The sequence below is a fragment of the Capricornis sumatraensis genome, chromosome 3, assembly GCF_032405125.1.
Source record: "Capricornis sumatraensis isolate serow.1 chromosome 3, serow.2, whole genome shotgun sequence".
Classification (NCBI taxonomy): Eukaryota; Metazoa; Chordata; class Mammalia; order Artiodactyla; family Bovidae; genus Capricornis; species Capricornis sumatraensis.
Window position 1 is genome coordinate 160870585 of NC_091071.1, and position 23213 is coordinate 160893797.

Sequence of the window (23213 nt, forward strand, 5' to 3'; positions counted from 1 at the left end):
GGACACGACTGAGTGACTGAATTGAACAGGGACTATGGGCTTCCCTTGTGGCTCAGCTGGTAAAGAATCTGCCTGCAATGCAGGAGACCTGGATTTGATCCCTGGGTTGGGAAGATCCCCTGGAGAAGGGAAAGGTTACTCACTCCGGTATTCTGGCCTGGAGATTTCCATGGACTTTATAGTCCATGGGGTTGCAGAGTCAGACACAACTGAGCAACTTTCACTTACTCACTTACTCGGTGACTATGAAGGATTAGACATGGAACTGTTTCACCAAGATCCTGGTCACCACAGACACTGTCTAAAGATCCACCACGTGGTTTTAATCCTGTTGGTCTACTTGTTGCTTGTAGACTTTGATCAACCCGGTGGTCTTACAGAAAGGGTAAAGAAGCAGACTGACATTTATCCTGGAACACCGTTTGGTGCTTTTCATTCATTCACTTCAAATGAATACCTGTGCATTAAAAAAGGACTAATAACTGTGAGATATTTTGGAAACAGAAAGACCTCTGCAGTCGTAAAAACAGTGGATAATTTCCCAGAAGGACAGGTTTTTGAAACAGTCAACTGTATCTGCATTGCTTCACTAGATAATTCACTCATCTGTAAGAAAATGTTTGGGAAAATGGAAAAGATTTTCAGCAGTGCCTTCATTGGAGAAAATCTGGTATATTTAAAATCATTGGAAATTGTCCTCCTAAACATCAGATGTCCTTGTTATTCATGTTCCAGTCTTTGTAATTAAAAGATTGTACAAAAAAATCAAACACTTCATTAACTAACAGACTGACAGCTCCCAATTAGTCTCCAGTGAGGATTCCTCCCAACCAAACTTGAGTGTTTATCTCTGCCCATGGCATCAATATCTTTGGTAGTTGCCTGCTGATGATTTAAGAGGCTGTCAGTTTTATTTAAATAAAATGTTCATAAATTAAGGTGAAAAATCTTGCAGAAAATGCAGAACTTCAGGAAAGAGAAGAAAATGATGAGGAGAACTCTTTATCACAGGTCAAACTGTTGATAAATGAGAGTCTGTCTGAGTTAAGATCAGTTAAAATTGGAAGAAGGGAAGATCAGGGAGGTTGATGACATGATAGACATTTCACAAGGCACTGATCTGAGAATCAACGAAGTAAAGGAACAACTGGCAAAACTTATGAGGCTCTTGAATAGATTTACAAACTGACTTTATTCTTTATGTGCCATGTTAGCATACAGTTTTGAAGGAAAAATTATGATCTTCCAATCCAATCAATACCAAATTCATTATTCGATCATTTTCACTTTTTTTACATTATTGATTCCATTATTTATTTATTTTTGGCTGTGCCGGGTCTCGATGCGTGGGTTGTAGAGGTGGGGGCTACCCTCTAGTTGCAGTGCACAGGCTTCTCAATGCAGCGGCTTCTCTTATTGTGAAGCAGGAGTTCTCAGGCTCTTGGCTTCAGCAGTTAGGGCTTCTAAGCTCCAGGGCACAAGCTCAATAGCTGTGGTGCTCAGCTTTAGTTGCTTGATGGCATGTGGGATCTTCCAGGACCAGGGATTGAACCCATGTCTCCTGCATTGGCAGGCGGATTCTTTACCACTGAGCCACAAGCGAAGCCCCATTATTTGATTATTACATAATTCATGCTTACTTTTTATTTTTAAAACATCAATAAAGTGAAATGATTTTGAAATATAAATGTTATTATTCTTAAAGATACATTTCCAATCAAACTGGTTAATTTTGTCCACTATTTAGCAGCATTAAATCTTCACTGTAGGAAATTTATGTGACCTTTTACAGGTTCCAATTGTCCTCACACGATGAAGATGGCTTTGAAGTCACTAAATTTCATTCTTTTCTATCAAGTAAACAAGAAAACCCTCCCTCTTACTTTTTTCCCTTCCATTTCTAAACATCCACACCAGTTCCATATAATCTACAAGCTTAAAACTTGTAAGAGATCTCACCTTTTTGGATTCATTCTTTATAAATGTTCTTATCTGTATTATGGAAAAATATGAAAACCAGTAAAAATACTGAGGAAAATATCATCGTCATTAGCAGTTTGTGCATATTGTTCTCCTTCATAAAGAAAGATTACAATCTAAAAGGCCTGAGGGTGACTAGGGTTAGGATAAAAGCTTCTCTAGATAACAAGTTCTCTGGATCACAAGTTCTCTGGATCACAAGTTCTCTGAATCTCTTCTCTGGACACTTCTTTTACAGTGATTCATGTGATGAAAGTGCAGCTCATTATCCAAATGACCTGATTCTGATGAAGTCATCATATTTTATCCATCATTGCAAGAGGGGAAAACTAACGGTTTAACAGAATGTCAGGTCAGATCACTGACCATTGATAATTACACAAGTAAAGGGCATGCATTTTTAATTGCTATTTTGAAGCATCGTTGATTCATTCAGAAAAAAGTTAAATAAAAGGTAAAAATCATCAGGTTATGCTAAGTGTATGAGTCAGCAATGAACACAGTAGATGGAGCCAATATTTCACTTAGAAAAAAATGTCTCCAATCGGTCTTTGATTTTTATATAATTTTTGTTTTGAGTTAACCAGATAAATTATTTGTCTTCTTAAATTAAGTGGAAGAGTCAGTTGTTCAAACTGTAATTGAACAGATCATTCTATTCATAGGCATAAGGTATCAAAAGTCATTTATTGAAGTCTTATTGTGTTCTTTTTAGTTAAAAATAATAGATTTTTACAAGAGAAGCAACTAAGTGTGTTGTTTAACTTATGTTAATACTGAAGTATGTGAGAAAATTATCAATTCTCCTTGTATCTTTCAAAGCAAAAGTAAATATTTTAAAATTCTTATTATTTTATTTAATGCATTTTAATCCCTGAGCAAAGTACTCTAAAATATAAAATGTGCAAACTAAAAATGGCACTTTTAGCTATTAATATCCTTGATACAAATTGAAATTCATTACTTATGCACATACATTTAAAGTAGATGTGTAACATCATATTTGGGCTTCCCTCATAGCTCAGTTGGTAAACAATCTGGAGACCCAGTTTCAATACCTGGGTTGGGAAGATTCCCCTGGAGAAGGAAATGGCAACCCACTCCAGTATTATTGCCTGGAGAATCCCATGGACAGAGGAGCCTGGCAGTCTACAGTCCATAGGGCCACAAGAGTCAGACACACTTAGTGACTAAACAATCATAACATCATGTTTAATAAATAATTGAGAATTATGTTTCACAAAGCTTTCACATTTTATTTTGTATTTATTCTAAAACAGTTGGTTTTGCTTTAATGTTAATCTTCTAATAATCATTTTGTAGAAATTGCTTATAACATTTCACATACGGTAAGTCTGTCTTTAAGGTAGGTTTAATTAATACGTATAGGCCATTGATTCATATGAGTTCCAACTTGCCACAGATCAATTTAATTCCTCTAATATGCAGGAACATTACTCTTTTTCATTGCTTATAAAGAAATCAATTGATTGACTGCATGATTGGTTTAATGATGTATATTCCATCTTGTTCCACTAAAAATATATGACAACTAACAGAAAACATGGGCTTCCCAGGTGGTACAGTAGTAAAGAATCCGCCTGTCAATACAGCAGACGTGGGTTCAATTCCTGAGTTGGAAAGATCCCCTGGAGTAGGAAATGGCAACCCACTCCAGCATTCTTGCCTGGCAAATCCCATGGACAGAGGAGCCTGGGCAGACTACAGTCCATGGGGTCACAAAGAGTTGGACACAGCTGAGCACACATGGGCACACACAGAAAATGTATGTACAATAAAATGATCAGACATAGTTTAAAACTTAGGGCTAAGGAAAATAGACATTATGACAAGTGGTTAGTATCATAGTTAAAAATGGCATAGATATTTAAGTTGTAAACTCCTAAATTGCTGTTATAATTAAACTTTTGATTTGTTTCTGGCATTACTGACAGTTGAAGTGAAATGGAGACATAAGCAATCATAGAAACATTGTTTTTTTAAGGAAAAATAAGAAAGGTATTTAGACACAGGTGATTGACAAGTTCTATAGTATTGGAAAATGCCAAGAGCTTCCAACTATGTTTTGGAGTTGATTATTATTTTAAATAAATCCAGTGCAGTGCTAAGCATAGGAATCAGGAGCTTAGGGATTCATTCTTGGCTCCCTGACTCTCCCAAGTGGCTCAGTGGTCAAGAATCCGCCTGCCAATGCAGAAGATTCAGGAGACTCGAGTTTGATCCCTGGGTCAGGAAGATTCCCTGGAGAAGGAAATGGCAGCCCACTCCAGCATTCTTGCCCGGGAAATCCCATAGACAGAGAAGCCTGGTGGGCTAAAGTCCATGGGTCTCAGAGAGCTGGATGTGACTAAGCAGGCACACACGCATCTCTAAATATCAACATTTGTGCAATTTGATTAATTCATTTAATTTTTCCTGAATTCAGGTTTTTAATCTGTAAAGGAAAAGGGTTGAGCAAAGTGGCAGTTATCAACATCTTTATAGCTACAACATCCCATTCTCAGTGGGTTCCACTTTCTCAGCAGAGAGAAAAGAGCATGGTATTTCAAAAGGTCTATGATTTAGGTAAGTTTCTCATTAGGGAAAACTTGTTTTAAGAAGTTAGGGGTCACCTCTCCCTTAGGTCAATGCACTCAGAATCAGGAAGAGAACTGATCACTTTGGTTAGCCTGAGAGAGGGCCCTCAGGAAATGAAGAGGATCTAGTCACTGGGTGCTGTATGTCAACTTCCCAGCATGTCTCCTTCCTCACAAAGTTCAACTGCCACCAAGACGAAATGCAATGAGGGCAGGAACTGGGTCTTACTCCATCCCAGGATGGTGAAGGAGCCAGGAGAGAGTGCTGCCTGATTAACTTTCTAGTCATCCTCTTCTGGTAGTGACAGGTTACCAAAATCAGTGTTTTGACAACCGCTGGGAAGCAGAGAAGCAGCTAATGTGAGATTTCAGGTCTAATGTCATAGCCTATCTTGAAAATTGTGTGGAGTCAAAATAACCTTTGAAAATCCTTTAAGAAGCTTATAAATCATGGCATGTTGGATTTTGAAAAAAAAAAAAAAAAAGCCTAATAAAGCAGGGTTTTTTGGGGGGGGGGATGTGTATGCTATATAGAAATGTGCAATGTGACAGAAATACAAGCTAACATTAGTTTACCTTGTTTTTTTGTTTTTTTTTTTGCCTTTTCATACTGTTCATGGGGTTCTCAAGCTAAGAATACTGAAGTGGTTTGCCATTCCCTTCTCCAGCAAAGACTCTTGAGAGTCCCTTGGACTGCAAGGAGATTAAATCAGTCAATCCTAATGGAAATCAACCCTGAATATTCATTGGAAGGACTGATGCTGAAGTTGAAACTCCAATACTTTGGCCACCTGATACGAAGAATTGACTCATTGGAAAAGACCCTGATGCTGGGAAAGATTGAAGGCGGGAGGAAAAGGGGACAACAGAGGATAAGATGGTTGAATGGCATCTCGATGGTTGTGAGTTTGAACAAGCTCTGGGAGTTGGTGATGGATAGGGAAGCCTGGCGTGCTGTAGTTCATGGGGTTGCAAAAAGTCAGACATGACTAAGCGACAGAACTGAACTGAACTGAACTGCACTACCATTTTTTTAAAAATGAAAGAGAGAGAGAAATGGGAGAATGAAAAGGGAAAATGAACATATAGTATTGAATTTGCATGAGTTAAGTGCGTACACAATGCAGTTGTTGTTCAGTCACTAAATCATGTCCCACTCTTTGTGACCCCAGGGACACTAGCCTGCCAGGCTCCTCTGTCCATGGGATTTTTCAGACAAGAATAATGGACTGGGTTGCATTTCCTTCTCCAGGGGATCTTCCCAACCCAGGAACTGAACCCATGTCTGCTACATTGACAGGCAGATTCTTTACCACTGAGCCACCTGAGAATCCCATATGATGCACTACATATGTCCTTAAATAGCAGCAGCTGTGTGAGACTGTGAAATGGGAAGGGTGAGAACTGACATCAGGATGAGTGAGACTCCTAGTTCACACGCCATGTCCTTAGGATGGGAGACCTACAGGCCACACTGTATTTATTGTCATTACTTGGGGCTTGTCCAAAGGACCTGGTTCCTGACTGCTTCATGAATTAGTCAAAGTGAATTCCATTCCTCCCTTTTCTCCAACCCCATCCTTGTATCACTACACCAAGAGTATACGGTTAGGTAGTGATGGGGATCTTTTGAAGTTCAGAGCAAGACAAGAACCTGTGAGATCCTTTGAAAACCTTCACAAGCGAGCCACCTACCCACTGGACCACCTACCATTCCAACCCCAAAGGTGGCAGGGTCAGACATAGTAGGTTGAGTGATGCTGCATTATTAAACAACTCCAAAATCTCAGGGGGTTAAAATGACAAAGATCTATTTCTTGCTTATCCTACGTGGCCATCATGATTTAATGGGGGCTGTGTTCCAGACTGTGTTCCTTCTGAAAGTCAGGCTGATGTGAACTCTGTTATGTAGCATGGCGGAAAGCAGAAGTGAAATAAAATCATATATGGGCCCTTTAACACATCCACCTGGATGAGACACATGTCTCTTCTGCATACCTTGCATTAAAGTGAAATGAAGTGAAAGTCGCTCAGTCGTGTTCAACTCTTTGCGACCCCATGAACTATACAGTCCATGGAATTCTCCAGGCCAGAATACTGGAGTGGGTAGCCTTTCCCTTTTCCAGGGGATCTTCCCAACCCAGGGATCAAACCTAAGTCTCCCGCATTGCAGGCAGATTCTTTACCAGCTGAGCCACAAGGGAAGCTGAAGTATACTGGAGTGGGTAGTCTAGCCCTTCTCCAGCGATCTTCCCGACCCAGGAATCAAACTGGGGTCTCCTGCATTGCAGGCAGATTCTTTACCAACTGAGCTACGAGGGAAGCCCCACCTTGCATTGGCTCAAGCAAATCATGTGGATCATATCTTGTACAAAGGAGACAAGCAAGGACAACCTGGCTTTATGCTTAGGAACACAATCGGAAATATTTCCTGACTATCACTAATGACCACTGCAATAAACAGATGTGCCAATGAGTGAATTCTATTAGGTCTTCAAGTACACCCCAATCTGGCCTTATGCTATTGAATAAGATTCTGGAATTGGGTGGTTGTTTCACTTTGGTCACACTGAATGAATTGCATATTGCAGTGGAGGAATAAACAGTCCTATCACTCTTCCCCTTTATTTAAAAAAGAAGGAGGATGAGGACAGAGAAAGAGGGAGAGAGAAATTACTCCTAGTAGCCTTTCAAGTGCAATTTGAAAGCCAGCATGATACAGTTTTTTTAAGTTAAATTAATGCTTGTGATAGAAAAATGGGCCTAAAAAGATGTTCATGTTCAAATCCCCACTACCTAGGAATATTGCTACGTGGTAAAGCAGAATCAAGATTCTAGATGGCATTAAGGTTATTAATCCATGACCTTGATATACAAACATTATCCAGGATTGTCTGGGTGGATCCAATGTAATCACAAGGTTTCAAAAGTGGAAAAGAGAGGCTGAAGAGGAGGTCAGAAGTTAGAAGAATGAGATGTAAGAACTAAACCCACCATTGCTGACTTTGAAGACAGAGGAAGACAAGGAATTCCAGCAGTTTCCAGAAGTGGGAAAACACAAGGAAATAGATTCCTCCTAAACCTTCCAGATGCTGAAGCTGAAACTCCAAAACTCTGGGCACCTGATGCAAAGAACTGACTCATTGGAAAAGACCCTGCTGTGAAAGATTGAAGGCGGGAGGAGATGAGGAAGACAGAGGATGAGATGGTTGGATGGCATCACTGACTCAATGGACATGAGTTTGAGTAAGCTCTGGGAATTGGTGATGGACAGGGAGGCCTGGTGTGCTGCAGTCAATGGGGTCGCAAAGAGTCAGACATGATTGAGTGACTGAACTGAACTGAAACCTTCCAGAAAAGAATGCAACCCTGCTAACACTTTGATTTTATCCCAGTGTGGCCCATATCAGATTTCCAACATACAGAATTATAAAATAATATATTTGTGTGCTAATCTACTGATTTTGTGGTAATTTGCTGAATTAATATAGAAAATGAAAATAATATCTTGATATTTTTAAAAATTGTTGGCCATACTGCAAGGGATCGTAGTTCCCTGATCAGGGGTTGAACGTACGTCCCCTGCAATAGAAGCACTATGTCTTACCTGCTGGACTGCCAGGGAATTCCCATATGTTTACATTTCTAAAGACTAACTTTATTTCAAAAGCCATGGATACTCTAAGAATTTCTGTTAACTATTTCAAGATATCAATAATATGTATCTAAAATGAAAGGAATAAGAAGTACATTGGTCTGCATGCTATTTTTTCCCAAGAGAAGTTCTCTCAAGCCATTTGTTTGGATATGCCACTGTTTCTCTCTCAAGCAGGAATGCAGCATGGTTTTCAGGTAGAGGTGTTAGTGTCTGAATTTTTAGACTCCACTGGATACAGATACAAACTTTTAAATTAATGTCTTAATTTTTTATTCCATCATGCTCTAGGTTTCCATTGCTTTCTTATGGCTAACTCAAAATTTTTTTGAGCTTCCACCTGTCCTTGCAGCTGCTTTTGATTCAGAGGCCATATGTTGGAAAAGATGGAATCAAAAGGCATTCAGAAAAAATAATGACATTTTAAATCTACTTGGTGACCTTATGAAGGGCAAGAACCATTCCTTACTCATCATTATGCATGCTTCAGTAACTTTCTTGGGGATAGGAGGTCAAAAATGTCTGAAATAAATGAAGCCATGTGGCATCAGTAAGAGTCCTGGAGGCCTCCAGAGTGGGAACATACATGTGTTAGGAAGTAGAGAGTAACAGTGATATAGTCAGACAACATGGGATTTGGAGTGTAAAAACCAAGGGTGAAGTCTGGCATCTGTCACTCACTAGTTGAATGACCTTGGGTGAGTCATTTAACCTCTCTAAGCCTAAGCGTATTCTTTTACACGTGCATTAAATAGTAGCACTGACTTCCAGTTTCCACTTGGGGAAATGTTATCCTACCAAGGTATCTGGGTTTCAGCAAAAACATTATAAGCCACATGAAAAGGCAAGGTAAAAATGCTCTTCCAAGGGATAAAGCAACATACCAAACCAGCCTATTACAATTTTAGCTTAATATTTTCAGAATTAATGATAAGACACCAAACCACAGCGAGAAGCTCAGAGAACACCAGGCAGGATAATTACAACACACACACACACACACACACACACAAACATACATACTCACTCCTTGGCATATCACATTAAAACTGCTCCAAACAAAAGACAAAAAGAAAATTTGGAAGACAGGCAGGGGAAAAAAAAAAAAAAAAAACATTTGACATAGAAAGGAATAAAAAATAAGAATAAAAACAGTTTCTTGGCAGAAACCACAGAAGCCCAAATACAAAGGAATGACATCTTTAAAACAATGAAAATAAATTTTTTTCAACCCAGGACTCCATACTCATAAAAAGTATGATTTGAAAAGTAAAGGAAAAGTAGACATTTTAGATAAACAAAAACTGAGAGAATTCACTGCCAGCAGACTGGCATGATAGTGATGTGAAAGGGAGTTCTGTGGACAGAAAGAACATACAAGACAGAGAAGCTTGCCTCTATACAAATGAAGTGTCAGAAACTGAATAAATGAGGGTAAAATAAAATCTACTTTTTCTTATTTTTGATTTTCTAAAATATCCAACTTTTTAAAGCAAACGTAGGAGAAGGCAATGGCACCCCACTCCAGTACTCTTGCCTGGAAAATCCCATGGACGGAGGAGCCTGGTGGGCTGTAGTCCATGGGGTCGCTAAGTGTCGGACACGACTGAGCGACTTCACTTTCACTTTTCACTTTCATGCATTGGAGAAAGCAATGGTAACCCACTCCACTGTTCTTGCCTGGAGAATCCCAGGGACGGGGGAGCCTGGTGGGCTGCCGTCTATGGGGTCGCAGAGTCGGACACGACTGATGAGACTTAGCAGCAGCAGCAGCATTAAACAGTGTTTATAACAGAAATAAAAATAAAATATATGACAATAGCACACAGGATCAGAGAAGACAATTTGGACATATAATTGTAAGACCCTTACACTGGGTGTGAGGTAGTATATTACAATTTGAAGGTATATACTGTTAAAGCGCTGCACTCAGTATGTCAGCAAATTTGGAAAACTCAGCAGTGATCACTTTACCAGGACTGGTAAAAGTCAGTTTTCATTCCAAATCCAAAAAAGGGGGTTTGGATATCCTGTCATTTGTTGTTGCAAATGACAGGATTTTCATCTCTCTCATGGCTAAATAATATCCATGTATCTTCCACAGTCCAAGGGGTCACAAAGAGTCAGACATGACTGAGTGACAAACACTTTTACACGTCATGCATATAAATATTCATTCACTTATTCACTGTTGATGAACACAGGCTGTTTACATACATTGTCTATTGTGTATAATGCTGCAATGAACACTAGAGTGCAGACATCTCTTCAAGATCCTGCTTGCTTTCTTTCTTTCTCTCTCCACCCCACCACTCCACCACGTCTCTCTTTTTATCTTCACGTAAAAGGAGATGGCTGGCTCAAATAGTCATTCTACTTTCAATTTTTGGAGGGATCTCCATACAGGTTTTCATGGTGGCTGTACCAATTTACTTTTCTACCAACAGTGTAGAGGGTTCCCTTTTCTCCACATCTTCACTACCATTTGTTATCTCTTGCCTTTTTAATGACAGCCATTCTAACAGAGGAGCCTTCCCTGGTGGCTCAGATGGTGAAGACTCTGCATGCAATGCAGGAGACCTGGGTTTGATCCTTGGGTTGGGAAGATCCCCTGGAGAAGGAAATGGCTACCCATTCCAGTGTTCTTTCCTAGAGAATTCCAAGGACAGAGGAGTCTGGCCTGCTACAGTCCATGGGGTCGCAGAGTTAACATTCTAACAGATGTGAGGTGAAAGCTCATTTATTGCTTTGATTTGTATTTCCATGACAATACGTGTGTTGAGCACTTTTTCAGGTACCTGTTTGCCATTTGCACATCTTCTTTGAAAAATATGTTTATTCAGTTTTCTGTCCATTTTAAAACCAGATTGTTTAGATTTGTTGCTGTTGTTGTTTGCTATTGAATTTTATCAGTTTTTATATACTTTGGATATTATCTTTTATCAGATATATGATTCATAAATATTTTCGCTCATTCCATGTTTGCCTTTTCATTTGTCGATGGTTTCCTTTGCTGTGCAGAAGCTATTTAATTTGATGTTATCTCATTTATTTTTGCTTTTGTTGCTTTAGTTGGTGGCTTTTAATACAGCCCTATATAGAATCATAATGCGAATAATCCAAATTTAAGCACATCAACTAACATTGTCAGATAAAATATAATAGTAAGATACAATACCCTGTCTATAAGAAACAATTTTAAATATGAAGAGATAGATTATAAGCAAGATGGAAAATGGTAACCCAAAAGAAAGCTGGAATAGCTATGCTAATATCAGACAAAGTAAATTTCATCTCTGAGTTATGTGGGCTATTCAACAACTAAGACAGCAAAAGTAGTAAGTGGTAGAACCAGGATCTTAATCACCATGCTATAGTCTTTATAAAAAAGTAAGCTTATTCTGCCTTCTGTGAGCTCTTTGGAGGGATTTAAAAACAAACATTGATTCTCTGAGCTGGACGTTTTTTAATGGATTAGTGTTGTTTCGGTTCTTTTTCAATGCCTTGATTTTGCTTGTATATTTCAAGAGGATGATCTTATTCATATCATGTCCAGCTGAGACATGATACACTAAAAGAAAGAAAGAAAGTGAAGTCACTCAGTCCAACTCGTTTCAACCCCATGGACTATAGCCTCCGTTGCCATTTCCTTCTCCAGGGGATCTTCCCGACCCAGGGATCGAACCTGTGTTTCCCACATTGTAGGCAGACACTTTACCATCTGAGGCACCACGGAAGCCACCAATAAAGGTTCTGTACAATAAAGGTCATGGCATTATAGAAGGTTAGAAGTGAGAGGGATTCAGATCAGTATATGTAGAGTATGCATTACTGTAAACAGGAGGAGGTAGAGAATCAATTAATTCCGCAGTTACAGCCATTAATTTCAGAACAGAACCAAGCACTACATGTCCCAATAGTCTCCTAATGTCAAATACACCATTTGTTCCTCTTCCTATAATTCTTTTTAGTTGTAAGGGTTAATTAGAGTAAAACTCCATTCAAATAAATATTAGGCAAATGGACCCTTTGTAAATGAGACATTCTCTAATAGTTCATTTATTAATTGACTATTTGGCAGCAGATACATATTTTTCAAAAGGAACCAAAAGGATGGAGGACAGGGGCCTCTAAAAGGGTCAAGGTATGAAATGCAGGATAAATGGTGGGTTTCAAGACTTTGAAAAATAATGTTTCTGTGGGAAACTGCCTTCAGAGTTCCCACCTCTTCCCCAGATGTTTATTACCCTTCAGCAACGTAGGATCTGAGTCCTGAGCACCAAGACTTACTAATTCCCAGGTTTTTTTCCTCTGTAAGAAGCAGCACCTCCTGAGCAGTGCTCCCCTGAGAATTGTAAATTAGAGGATATGGCCACACTAGCCCTGGTCTTCTAAGGAACATGCATTTCAGTCTAGAGAATAATCTCAAATTTTGATTTAAGACAGAATCTGGTATTTGTCCCTGATCCCCAATTTGTTAAGAGTGATGGATTCTTTTTTTAAGAGTTTCTGATAAATAAAAAACAGAAATGTAAATGTACTCTTAAATTTCTGTTTGTTTTGAACTCGAATGGAAGACTTTCATTTACAGCATTGGGTTGTTAGCTCCATTTAAAAAACAGCTTTTTTTTTCCCCGTCTAGTACTAACATTCTCGGAGACAAAATTTTGATTCTGATGGGCTTTAGTGAAATATTGCTAGGCTAAACTTAGGCTTGGTCAAACTAAACTGATGGGAAATTTAAATTAAAATATCTATTTTTTCAAACATCTCTCTTTAAGTTTTTCTCATTCAGAGTGCCATGTGTTGGGGGAGGGATACACTGGGAGTCTGGGATTAACATACACATGCTGCTGCTATGTCGCTTCAGTCGTGTCCGACTCTGTGAGACCCCCTAGAAGGCAGCCCACCAGGCTCCTCTGTCCCTGGGATTCTCCAGGCAAGAATACTGGAGTGGGTTGCCATCTTCTCCAATGCATGCATGCAGGCTAAGTCACTTCAGTCGTGTCTGACTCTGTGCGACCCTATGGATAGCAGCCCATCAGGCTCCTCTGTCCACAGGATTCTCTAGGCAAGAATACAGAAGTGGGTTTCCATTTCCTTCTCCCTATACACATGCTAGTATACATAAATAGATAATCAACAAGGACCTACTATACAGCGCAGGAACTCAACTCAATATTCTGTAATAACCTAAATGGGAAAAGTATCTGAAAAAGAACGGGCATATGTACATGTATAACTGAATCACTTTGCTGTACACCTGAAGCTAACACAATATTGTAAATCATCTATACTCCAATAAAAATGAATTATTACTGAAACAGAACCCAGTAAACCAAACAGAACAAAAAGAACAAAATTAGTATAAATGCAAGTGATTTAGAAAATAAAAGGCTTCTTTCTTAAATTTGAAGTTCAAGCTCAGACATGGTCAAGGTGACAAATTATTTCTGTTTGCAAAAATGGTTATTTTCAGCATTGGTTGGCTTTAAACAATAATCTGGCTTTTAGGCTGCCCCCATGTGTACTAATGATATCAGGGTTTGTCCAAACTGTGTACCGGGATCTCTTCTCTACCCCCACTTAAAATAATGTGTGAATTTTCAATCAATACAAAAAAGGAAATTGAACTTCAAATCAGAAGAACTTGTAGATGACTGAGCTTTCTTACATACTATTGTATAAATTTTAAAATCTAATTATTTTCTTCATTTCTTTTTACTTCAATTTTTTTTCAACAAATTAGTGGAGGCAATTATATTTGTTATAATTAACTCACATGGATGTGATGATCAAATACTTTAATATATGGGATGCTCTCAGTCACTCAGTTGTGTCTGATCCCACAGACTGTGATCCCACAGACTGTAACCCACCAGGGTCCTCTGTCCATAGAATCCCCCAGGCAAGAATACTGGAGTGACTTGCCATTTCCTCCTCCAGGGGAATGTATGGGATAACACAATAAAATACCAACTTGACCATTCACACATTTCCCTGGTAGCTCAGCTGGTAAAGAATCTGCCTGCAATGCAGGAGACCTTGGTTCTATCCCTGGGTCTGGAAGATCCCACAGAGAAGGGATAGGCTATCCACTCCAGTATTCTTGGGCTTCCCTGGTGGCTAGATAGTAAATAATTCACCCACAATGCGGGAGAGACTGGGGTTCGATCCCTGGGGTAAGAAGATCCCCTTCCCCTGGGCTAGGAAGATCCCCTGGAGAAGGGACCAGCTAACACTCCAGTACTCTTGCCTGGAGAATTCCATGGACAGAGGAGACTGGCAGGCTATACAATCCATAGCAAAGAGTCAGACATGACTGAGCGACTTTCACTTTCAACTTTACCATCCACACAATCAGTTCAGTTCCGTTCACTCAGTCGTGTCCGACTCTTTGGACCCCATGGACTGCAGCACACCAGGCAGCACGCCAGGCCTCCCTGTCCATCACCAACTCCCAGAGCTTACTCAAACTCATGTCCATTGAGTCGGTGATGCCATCCGACCATCTCATCCTCTCTCATCCCCTTCTCCTCCCACCTTCAATCTTTCCTAGCATCAGAGTCTATTCAAATAAGTCAGTTCTTTGCACCAGGTGGCCAAAGTATTACCAATATAAGTCAGATCAATTTTCCTTCTGTGAGAGGTAACTACTGCATTGTAGTGTAATGTGCTACAGTAATACAACACATTTTGTCAGTCTGGGATTCTATTCTGTTTTCATAAATCCTAGGTATGTGGCCTTGGCAAATCAAATAAACCTTTTGTAAAAGACATGAAAGAATCTCTATTTAAACTTTTAGATCTAAAAAAAAAAAAAAAAAACTTTTTTGTTTGTTTTTTAGATTTTGTGTGTTTGTTTGTTTTTTCCTTGAACTGGATTATTAATCAGAAAACACTTAGGTTCTGGGTCTACTATATAACTAACATGGAAATACTTTATGTTTCCATAGCTTAGCTTTCCTCTTTGAAACACCTTCCAGCTTTAATAACCAGTAGTTGTAAGAAAACTGTAATATAATCCACATAACTTATTGGAGCTTTCACAGAGGTAAGGTAATATAGTGTAATAACTCAAAAAAACATAAACAATTCCTTTCAAAAAAACCATCCTTCAAAATTTCTACAGTATATGAATCAAATAGCATCAATCTCTACAGAATACTGTTTGATTAAAATTTCAGTCAATTTTATCTTTGATTCATTAAACATTTTAAAATCTAAAGGCCCACATAAAACATATATTCTTTAATTAACTTGATACATTAAAAAATCTTTTTGTTTTATCTTTCCAATTGTTGGAGCATCACATTGCTTTTATAATTCTTAAGAGAAACGATGATTTATAATCACTAACTTAATTTTATTACATACTGCAAACATATCAGATTTAGACAACATGAATCTTGATTTATAACAATTTGAGTTTTCCTCTTTATTTTCATTTTCTTGAAAAGTTTGTAGAGATCCAATCATCAATTATTTAAATCTCAAAGTTTTGTGGAGAAGTGGTACAATGAATATAATTTCTACACACTGTTTTTAAATTCTAGTTTACTTTTTGCATATCACTATGACTTCCAATTAAATATTGCATGAAGAAATTCTTGTAGTAAATGAAATAGGGGTTAAACAACTATTTTTATATTAATAAGGATGCTGCTCATAAAGTAGCTGAATAATCACACTGATTTGTGGAAATGTGTTGCATCTTGGTGAATAAGCAATAATATTCAAAAGGTTTGATAGCTGAAGCTGGTGTTAATTCTATATTAACATTTTTACAGGCTACTACAAGATACAGAGCAATTTCATGGCAGTTCATTTGCTCTTCAAAAGGTCATTTTACAGTCGTGCAGAAGAAATAATTTTAAGGAGTTATTGGTATAAAGAATTTCTAATATTTTAGAAGATGCCTCAGCTGTTTAATAGATATATAATTCCGATTCAAGCACCACTGTATTGATCAGCAAAACTGGATTTAGAGTAAGCAATCTCCTATCAAAAATGTCTATTTTATTGGAATGTTGGAATCACACAGCTCACCCTTTCCATTCTAAAGACCTTAGGTAGTAGACCAGATGGTGTCGAACGTGAATCCCGTTTGTTCGACTTCAAAATGTTTCACGCTTTAACCCAAACTAAGTGACACTATATACATTTAAGCTTTAAAAAGTTTTCCTGCGGTTCTTATTGTCCTTTTCGTGCGTTAGGATAGAAAGGAATGACTTAGTGGTACTTTGACTGTGTTTGGCTCCACAGATATTGTAGCAGCTTCAGGCGAGGCTTAGAAACCTTTGTAAGAGCCCTTTGCTAACCCCCAGGGAAGGGATGTTTAAGAGGAAATGCCTGTGGAGTTGGAAAAGCTCTATTTCCTTACGGAATATAAATATTAACACTTCAAGTCTCTAGATGGCAGCCTTCAACACGTTTGAAAAGCGGTGTCCATCCACCCCGACTCCAGCCCCACCCCCGTCGCGGCTACTCGGCAACATAGTACCGGCTCCGTGTCTGCTTTGGCCGGTGCATGGTGGATTTAGGAGCTCTCCAGGAATTCGAGTTCCAAATGTTTATTCCAGAGCCTGATACTCGGCTGGAAGCTGCCTAGATGTTTGCTTGGGGGAAATGAGGAAGTAAGGGATGACAAAACAGTCCACACGAAGCCCCTTCTGCCTCGGAAAGGTGGGGCTGTGCGGGCGGCAGAGAGACACCTGCATCCGGGAGCAGCGTCCTCTCCTCCACGGGGATGAACGCTGCGCGCGGTGCACAAAGAGCGCAAAAGCCCACCTGCCCGGCTGGCGGAACCCCACCAGCGCGACGGCCTCAATTCACCCCTCAGGTTTACGCGGGTAGAAATACTAAAATCTGTTTCCTAAATGCGCAAAGGACTGAGTCTGAACCGAGCGCGGAGCACCGGCAAAGCGAGGAGACAGGACGCAACGCCTATCAGGGAAAACATGTTGTTTCCCACCCGGGCAGCGCCTAAGGTGGCCTCCCCCCACCTCCTGGCGTGCGGACCCCACGGCTGGGGTAGTCAGAGAACGCTAGAGGCCAGAGATGCTAAGGAGCCTGGCAGGAGGTGTGGGGGCAACTGAGGCGGGTGGGACTGGGGCGGACAGAGGTCCTTTTTGGTACAGGTCTCCGGCGGGCGCAGTCTAGGTCGGTCGGGAGTTAAGAGGCAATCGCCCCCACCTCGACCTCCCCACCAGCCACCGCAGACACTCGCCTAGGGGGTCCGGAGGGACGGGATGTAGGGGTGCTTTACCCCAGTCCTGCTCCCTTTCTGTTTTCATCCCTACCTTGGAACCGCTCTCCCCTCAAGGCGCAAAACCTCTCCGCGCCGGGTCCGCAGAAAGTCCGGCTCCTGGCTTCCCGGGGCCCCCGCCCTAGAGGCGGACACGAGCTTGCCCCCACCCCGTGCGGCTCCGGCGCGCAGGCTCACCCAGCAGCGCTCCCCGTGGGCTAGTTGACTTGGACCACGAAGCTCCTCGCACCCCCGCAGCCGGACTTCCTGTAAGTTCCGAGTCCTCGGTGTCCTGGGGAGCCCCGCGCCCCCAGGGCAAGCTCGCGAGCGACTCGGAGCAGAGAACCGAGTTTGACGCGCGTCAGCATGTGCAGAGGGGCAAGCGGGTCTTACCTTGGTGCGGAGAGCAGGGAGCTGCCATCCATTGTCTGGGGGCGCGTTGAGAGAGGCAAGACGGAAAGTGCGCGCGAGGGATGGGAAGCCTGCGGTGCTAGGACCCGGTTCAGAGCGCCGAGACGGACGCGCGCGGGCACTGAGGCGCGCGGGCTGAGACCACCGCGGCGCCGGGCGGTCGGAGCCGCGCTCCTCCCTGGCAGGGAAGCGTTGAACCCCGAGGCCGTCAAATAGTCTCCTCCCAGTCGTCCCCTCTGAGCTTGCAAGTGCGCTTGGCCAAAGCTCCAAGCGGTCTACCCAGCTTCTGCCCTCCTCCAAGGCAGCCCGGGTCTCGGTAGCCAGAGGCGCCTTAGGAGCTTTCCCTGCCTCTGCTGGCGCCCAGCTGAGGTGACTCCGACAGAATTTCTCTCTCCCCGCCTCACAATCCCGTCCCCTCGTCTCTCTCTGGAGTAAAGCCGTCTGAGCCCTGAAGTTGTTCATCCGCTTTGCCACATTCAGGCTCAACTCCTGGCCATGCCCCCCATCCCCCACTGGTCGCTCACCATTCCTTTGAACTGTCTCCCTGAATTTTAGTTCTGTTTGTCTTCTACCAAGTCATGGTTCATCGCTCAGAGCAATGCTCTTTGATCTGCCAGCTGCTTTTGCCTTTACCTGGGCTGGATTTGATTCTCAGAATTCTGCATCGAACTCATTTGGCTTAATTGTGACTCACTCATACCTCATCTGTTAGAAGCCTGTGTGCGCAGAGATTTCAGAAGCTATGACAGTGGTCATCTGTCAGAGGCCAGCACCCAGACACTGGAAGGAAGGGCTGTCAGTCAGTTCAGTTCAGTTCAGTCGCTCAGTCGTGTCCGACTCTTTGCGACCCCATGAATCGCAGCACGCCAGTCATACACACACACACACACACACACACACACACACACACACACACACACAAATCTGTAAATGCCTGCTTCAGTGTCTTCTTGAGCAAAAAAAAAAAAAAATGATACTTAAGAAGGAAGACATTGATGACTGCAAATGACTGTTAAGATGAAGGTACTCTTGATTCTGCTTTCAGTTCAGTTCAGTCGCTCAGTCGTGTCCGACTCTTTGCGACCCCATGAGTCACAGCACGCCAGTCACACACACACACACACACACAAATCTGTAAATGCCTGCTTCAGTGTCTTCTTGAGCATAAAAAAAATGATACTTAAGAAAGAAGACATTGATGACTGCAAATGACTGTTAAGATGAAGGTACTCTTGATTCTGCTTTCAGTTCAGTTCAGTCGCTCAGTCGTGTGCGACTGTTTGCGACCCCATGAATCGCAGCACGCCAGGCCTCCCTGTCCATCACCAACTCCCGGAGCTCACCCAAACTCATGTCCGAGTCGGTGATGCCATCCAGCCATCTCATCCTCTGTCGTCCCCTTCTCCTCCTGCCTCCAATCCCTCCTAGCATCAGAGTCTTTTCCAATGAGTCAACTCTTCGCATGAGGTGGCCAAAGTACCGGAGTTTCAGCTTTAGCATCGGTCCTTCCAAAGAACACCCAGGACTGGTCTCCTTTAGGATGGACTGGTTAGATCTCCTCACAGTCCAAGGGACTCTCAAGAGTCTTCTCCAGCATCACAGTTCAAAAGCATCAATTCTTCGGCACTCAGCTTTCTTCATAGTCCAACTCTTACATCCCATACATGACCACTGGAAAAACAATAGCCTTGACTAGACGGACCTTTGTTGGCAAAGTAACGTCTCTGCTTTTGAATATGCTGTCTAGGTTGGTCATAACTTTTCTTCCAAGGAGTAAGCGTCTTTTAATTTCATGGCTGCAATCACCATCTGCAGTGATTTTGGAGCCCAGAAAAATGAAGTCTGACACTGTTTCCACTGTTTCTGCATCTATTTCCCATGAAGTGATGGGACCAGATGCCATGATCTTCGTTTTCTGAATATTGAGCTTTAAGCCAACTTTTTCACTCTCCTCTTTCACTTTCATCAAGAGGCTTTTGAGTTCCTCTTCACTTTCTGCCATAAGGGTGGTGTCATCTGCATATCTGAGGTTATTGATGTTTCTCCTGGCAATCTTGATTCCAGCTTGTGCTTCTTCCAGCCCAGTGTTTCTCATGATGTACTCTGTGTATGAACTAAATAAGCAAGGTGGCAATATACAGGCTTGACGTACTCCGTTTCCTATTTGGAACCAGTCTGTTGTTCCATGTGCAGTTTGAACTGTTGCTTCCTGACCTGCATACAGATTTCTCAAGAGGCAGGTCAGGTGGTCTGGTGTTCCCATCTCTTTCAGAATTTTCCACAGTTTATTGTGATCCACACAGTCACAGGCTTCTGCTTTAGTTTTATTAAATTAAAAAAAAAAAAAGATTTAAAAGAAAGCTATGGGACTTCCTGGTTTCCCAGGTGGCACTAGTGGTAAAGAACCCGCCTGCCAATGCAGGATACATAAGACATGCGGGTTCCATCTCTGGGTAGGGAAGATCCCTTGGAGAAGGAAATGGCAACCCACTCCGGTATTCCTGCCTGGAGAATCCCATGGACAGAGAAGCCTGGGGGCTACAGTTCATGGGGGCTCACAAAGAGTCAGACAGGACTGAAGTGACTTAGCACATAGGACAAAGGGGAAGGTGGAAGACATGCACTTGCACCTCCTCCTCCTGGTAAAGCTCCGGAGATTGTAAAACAAGCATAAGAAGACCAAAAATTGGACAGAAGAAGGCTGACAAAGTAGAGACCTTGAAACTCAAGGAATGGCATGATCTTGAGTTCCTTCTTTTTTTTCCCGTTGTCTCTTATGTTGCAGACTTGGAACTGAAGCAGCTGAACAAAACCAGAACGTCCATAAGTGCAGACAAAAAAAAAAAAAGCCTCCTCTTTTTAGCCAAAGGACCAAGAAAGGGACAGCCCAGCAGACAGAAAACTGTCTGGCAGAACATCAAATTATAAAAATCCTGTGGTCCCTCTCAAACGTGCCATCAAAGGCCAAGTGTGGCCCCTAGATTTGTTCTACTGTTTCTGGGCTCTTAGGAGGCATCCCAAACCCCCAGCCCAGGTTGGCTCAGTGAAAGCTGAATAGGGAGCCAGGACTTTCACCTCCAGAAGGATGTGCCTTTGTGTCACTGAAGCCTATACGTTGCTGCCACATAGCAGCAACGTGTCCCTTTCCCACTCAGCACTGGGGGAGTGAAAGAGGAGCCATGGTGGAGAGTCAAAGCTTCCTCCACTGCCTGGAAGAATGAAGCCACATGGGAACTGATGCCTAGGCACTTACACCACTCCCAGTATCAATGGAGGTTTAGTGGAGGATCCTGAGGCCCCAGTCTGTGCCTAGTAGCAAGGGGGACACCCCTCCTCTCAGGTGTTGAAGGAAGTTATGAGGACACCCTGAATTCTATCCCCTAACTTAACTTCCCTCACCCCCCCCCCACCCCCCAGGCAGTAATGAGGCAGTACTTCCCCATTTGCCACTGCGTCCTTCAGGAGCACTGTTGAGAGATGCCCATTATAAGAAGAAATGAGATTCAGTCTCCCAGATAATACCCTAAATGTACAGGCTTAATAGAAAATTACTAATCTTGCCAAGAACAAGAATATTTCAAACAATGTTTTTGAAAAATCAATAAATTAAGATAACAAAGAGGTCTCAAATTATCTGACAAAGACTTTAAAGTAGCCATAATAAAAATGCTTCAATAAGTGATTACAAACACACTTGAAAAAAACTGGAGAAATAGAAAAAGGAAAGAAAGAGAGGTGAGGGAAGGAGGAAAGAAGGGCGAGAAGGAAGAAGAAAAGAAGTCTTACAGGTAAACAGAACACATACATAAAGAAAATTTGAAAATTTTAGAACTGGAAAATATAGTAATCAAAATATAACACAATGATTTTAACAACATAATAAAGTGAAAAAAAGAGAAAATCAGTAAACTGGAATATAGAGCAATGCAAATTATCCAATCTGAACAAAAGAGAGAATATGTTCTAAGAAAAGAAAGGGAAAAAAACAGAGTCCCAAAATCATGTGAAGAAAAAGAGTTGAAAAAAATATCCCCAAATTTGGCAGAAGACTTCAAAGTATAAGTTCAAAAAGTGGAGCAAAATCCCAATGTAATAAACACAAATAAATCTACATAAATACATATCATAGTCAAACATCTAAAAATTAAAGACAAGGGCAAAATATTGAAAGCAATTGTGGAGAAACATCACCTTACCCTTAAGGGTTTTGCTGTGGTTCAGTCACTAAGTTGTGTCTGACTCTTCGCTACCCAAACTGTAGTCTGCCAGGCTCCTCTGTCCATAGGATTTTCCAGGCAAGAATACTAGAGTGGGTAGCTGGTCCCTTCTCCAGGGGATCTTCCTGGACCAGGAATCAAACCCATATCTCTTGCATTGGCAAGTGAATTCTTTACCAGAGACACCCGGGAAGCTCACCCATAAGGAAAAACAGTACAAATCAATAGCAAATTTCTTGTCAGAAACCACTGAGGCAAGAAGTAAGTGCAACAACATTTTAAAACTGATGAGGAAAAGAACTATCAACACAAAATCCTGTGTCCAGTAAAAATATTCTTCAGGTGAAATCAAGACATTCTTAGACGAGGGAAGACTAAGAAAATCGGTCATCAGTGCTAGTGGTGGTGATTTAGTCACTAAGTCATGTCCAACTCGTGCAACCCCATGGATGGTAGCCCTCCAGGCTCCTCTGTCTATAGAATTTTCCAGGCAAGAATACTGGAGTGAGTTGCCATTTCCTTCTCCAGGGGATCTTCCCCACCCAAGGACTGAACCCGGGTCTCCTGCACTGGGGGCAGATTCTTTACCAACTGAGCTACCAGGGAAGCCCAGAGAAGTTCTCCAAATAGAAAAGAAACTATAAGGAAGGAATCTTGGAATATCAGGGAAAAAAATCCAATACACAGTAAGCAGTAGTATGATAAAAAAAACAATAGGTTTCCTTTCTCCTCTTGGGTTTGCTAAATCATGTTTGACAATAAAGCAAAAATTATAACATTGAATGATGCATATGCAGGGAAACATTTAAGACAATGGTATTGTAAAGGGGAGAAAATAAAGGGACACAAGAGTCATAAGTTTTCTACACTTTGTTCAAACTGGTAGGTCGCCATTCTGTTTTCCACAGGATCTTCCTGACCCAGGAGTTGAACCTGGGTCTCTTGCATTGTAGGCAGATTCAATACCATCTTAGTCACCAGGGAAGCCCAAATTAATACCACAGAAGACTTTAATAAGTGATGTGTATTTAATGCAATATGTAAAGAAATCACTAAGAAAAAGCCATACAAATAAATATGCTCAAAATACTATGGGTAAATAAAAT

General features: G+C 41.4%; 1 protein-coding gene across 1 annotated transcript in view; it reads right to left on the reverse strand.

The window, feature by feature from the left end:
- The window catches only part of SPHKAP (SPHK1 interactor, AKAP domain containing), a 195990-nt gene extending 177638 nt beyond the window's left edge, over positions 1-18352 (reverse strand). Inside the window, exon 1 of the mRNA XM_068968496.1 lies at positions 17535-18352. Within this exon, the coding sequence (XP_068824597.1) occupies positions 17535-18352 (818 nt within the window). The remainder of the gene's footprint in view (positions 1-17534) is intronic.
- Between the last annotated feature and the right edge of the window lie 4861 nt (positions 18353-23213).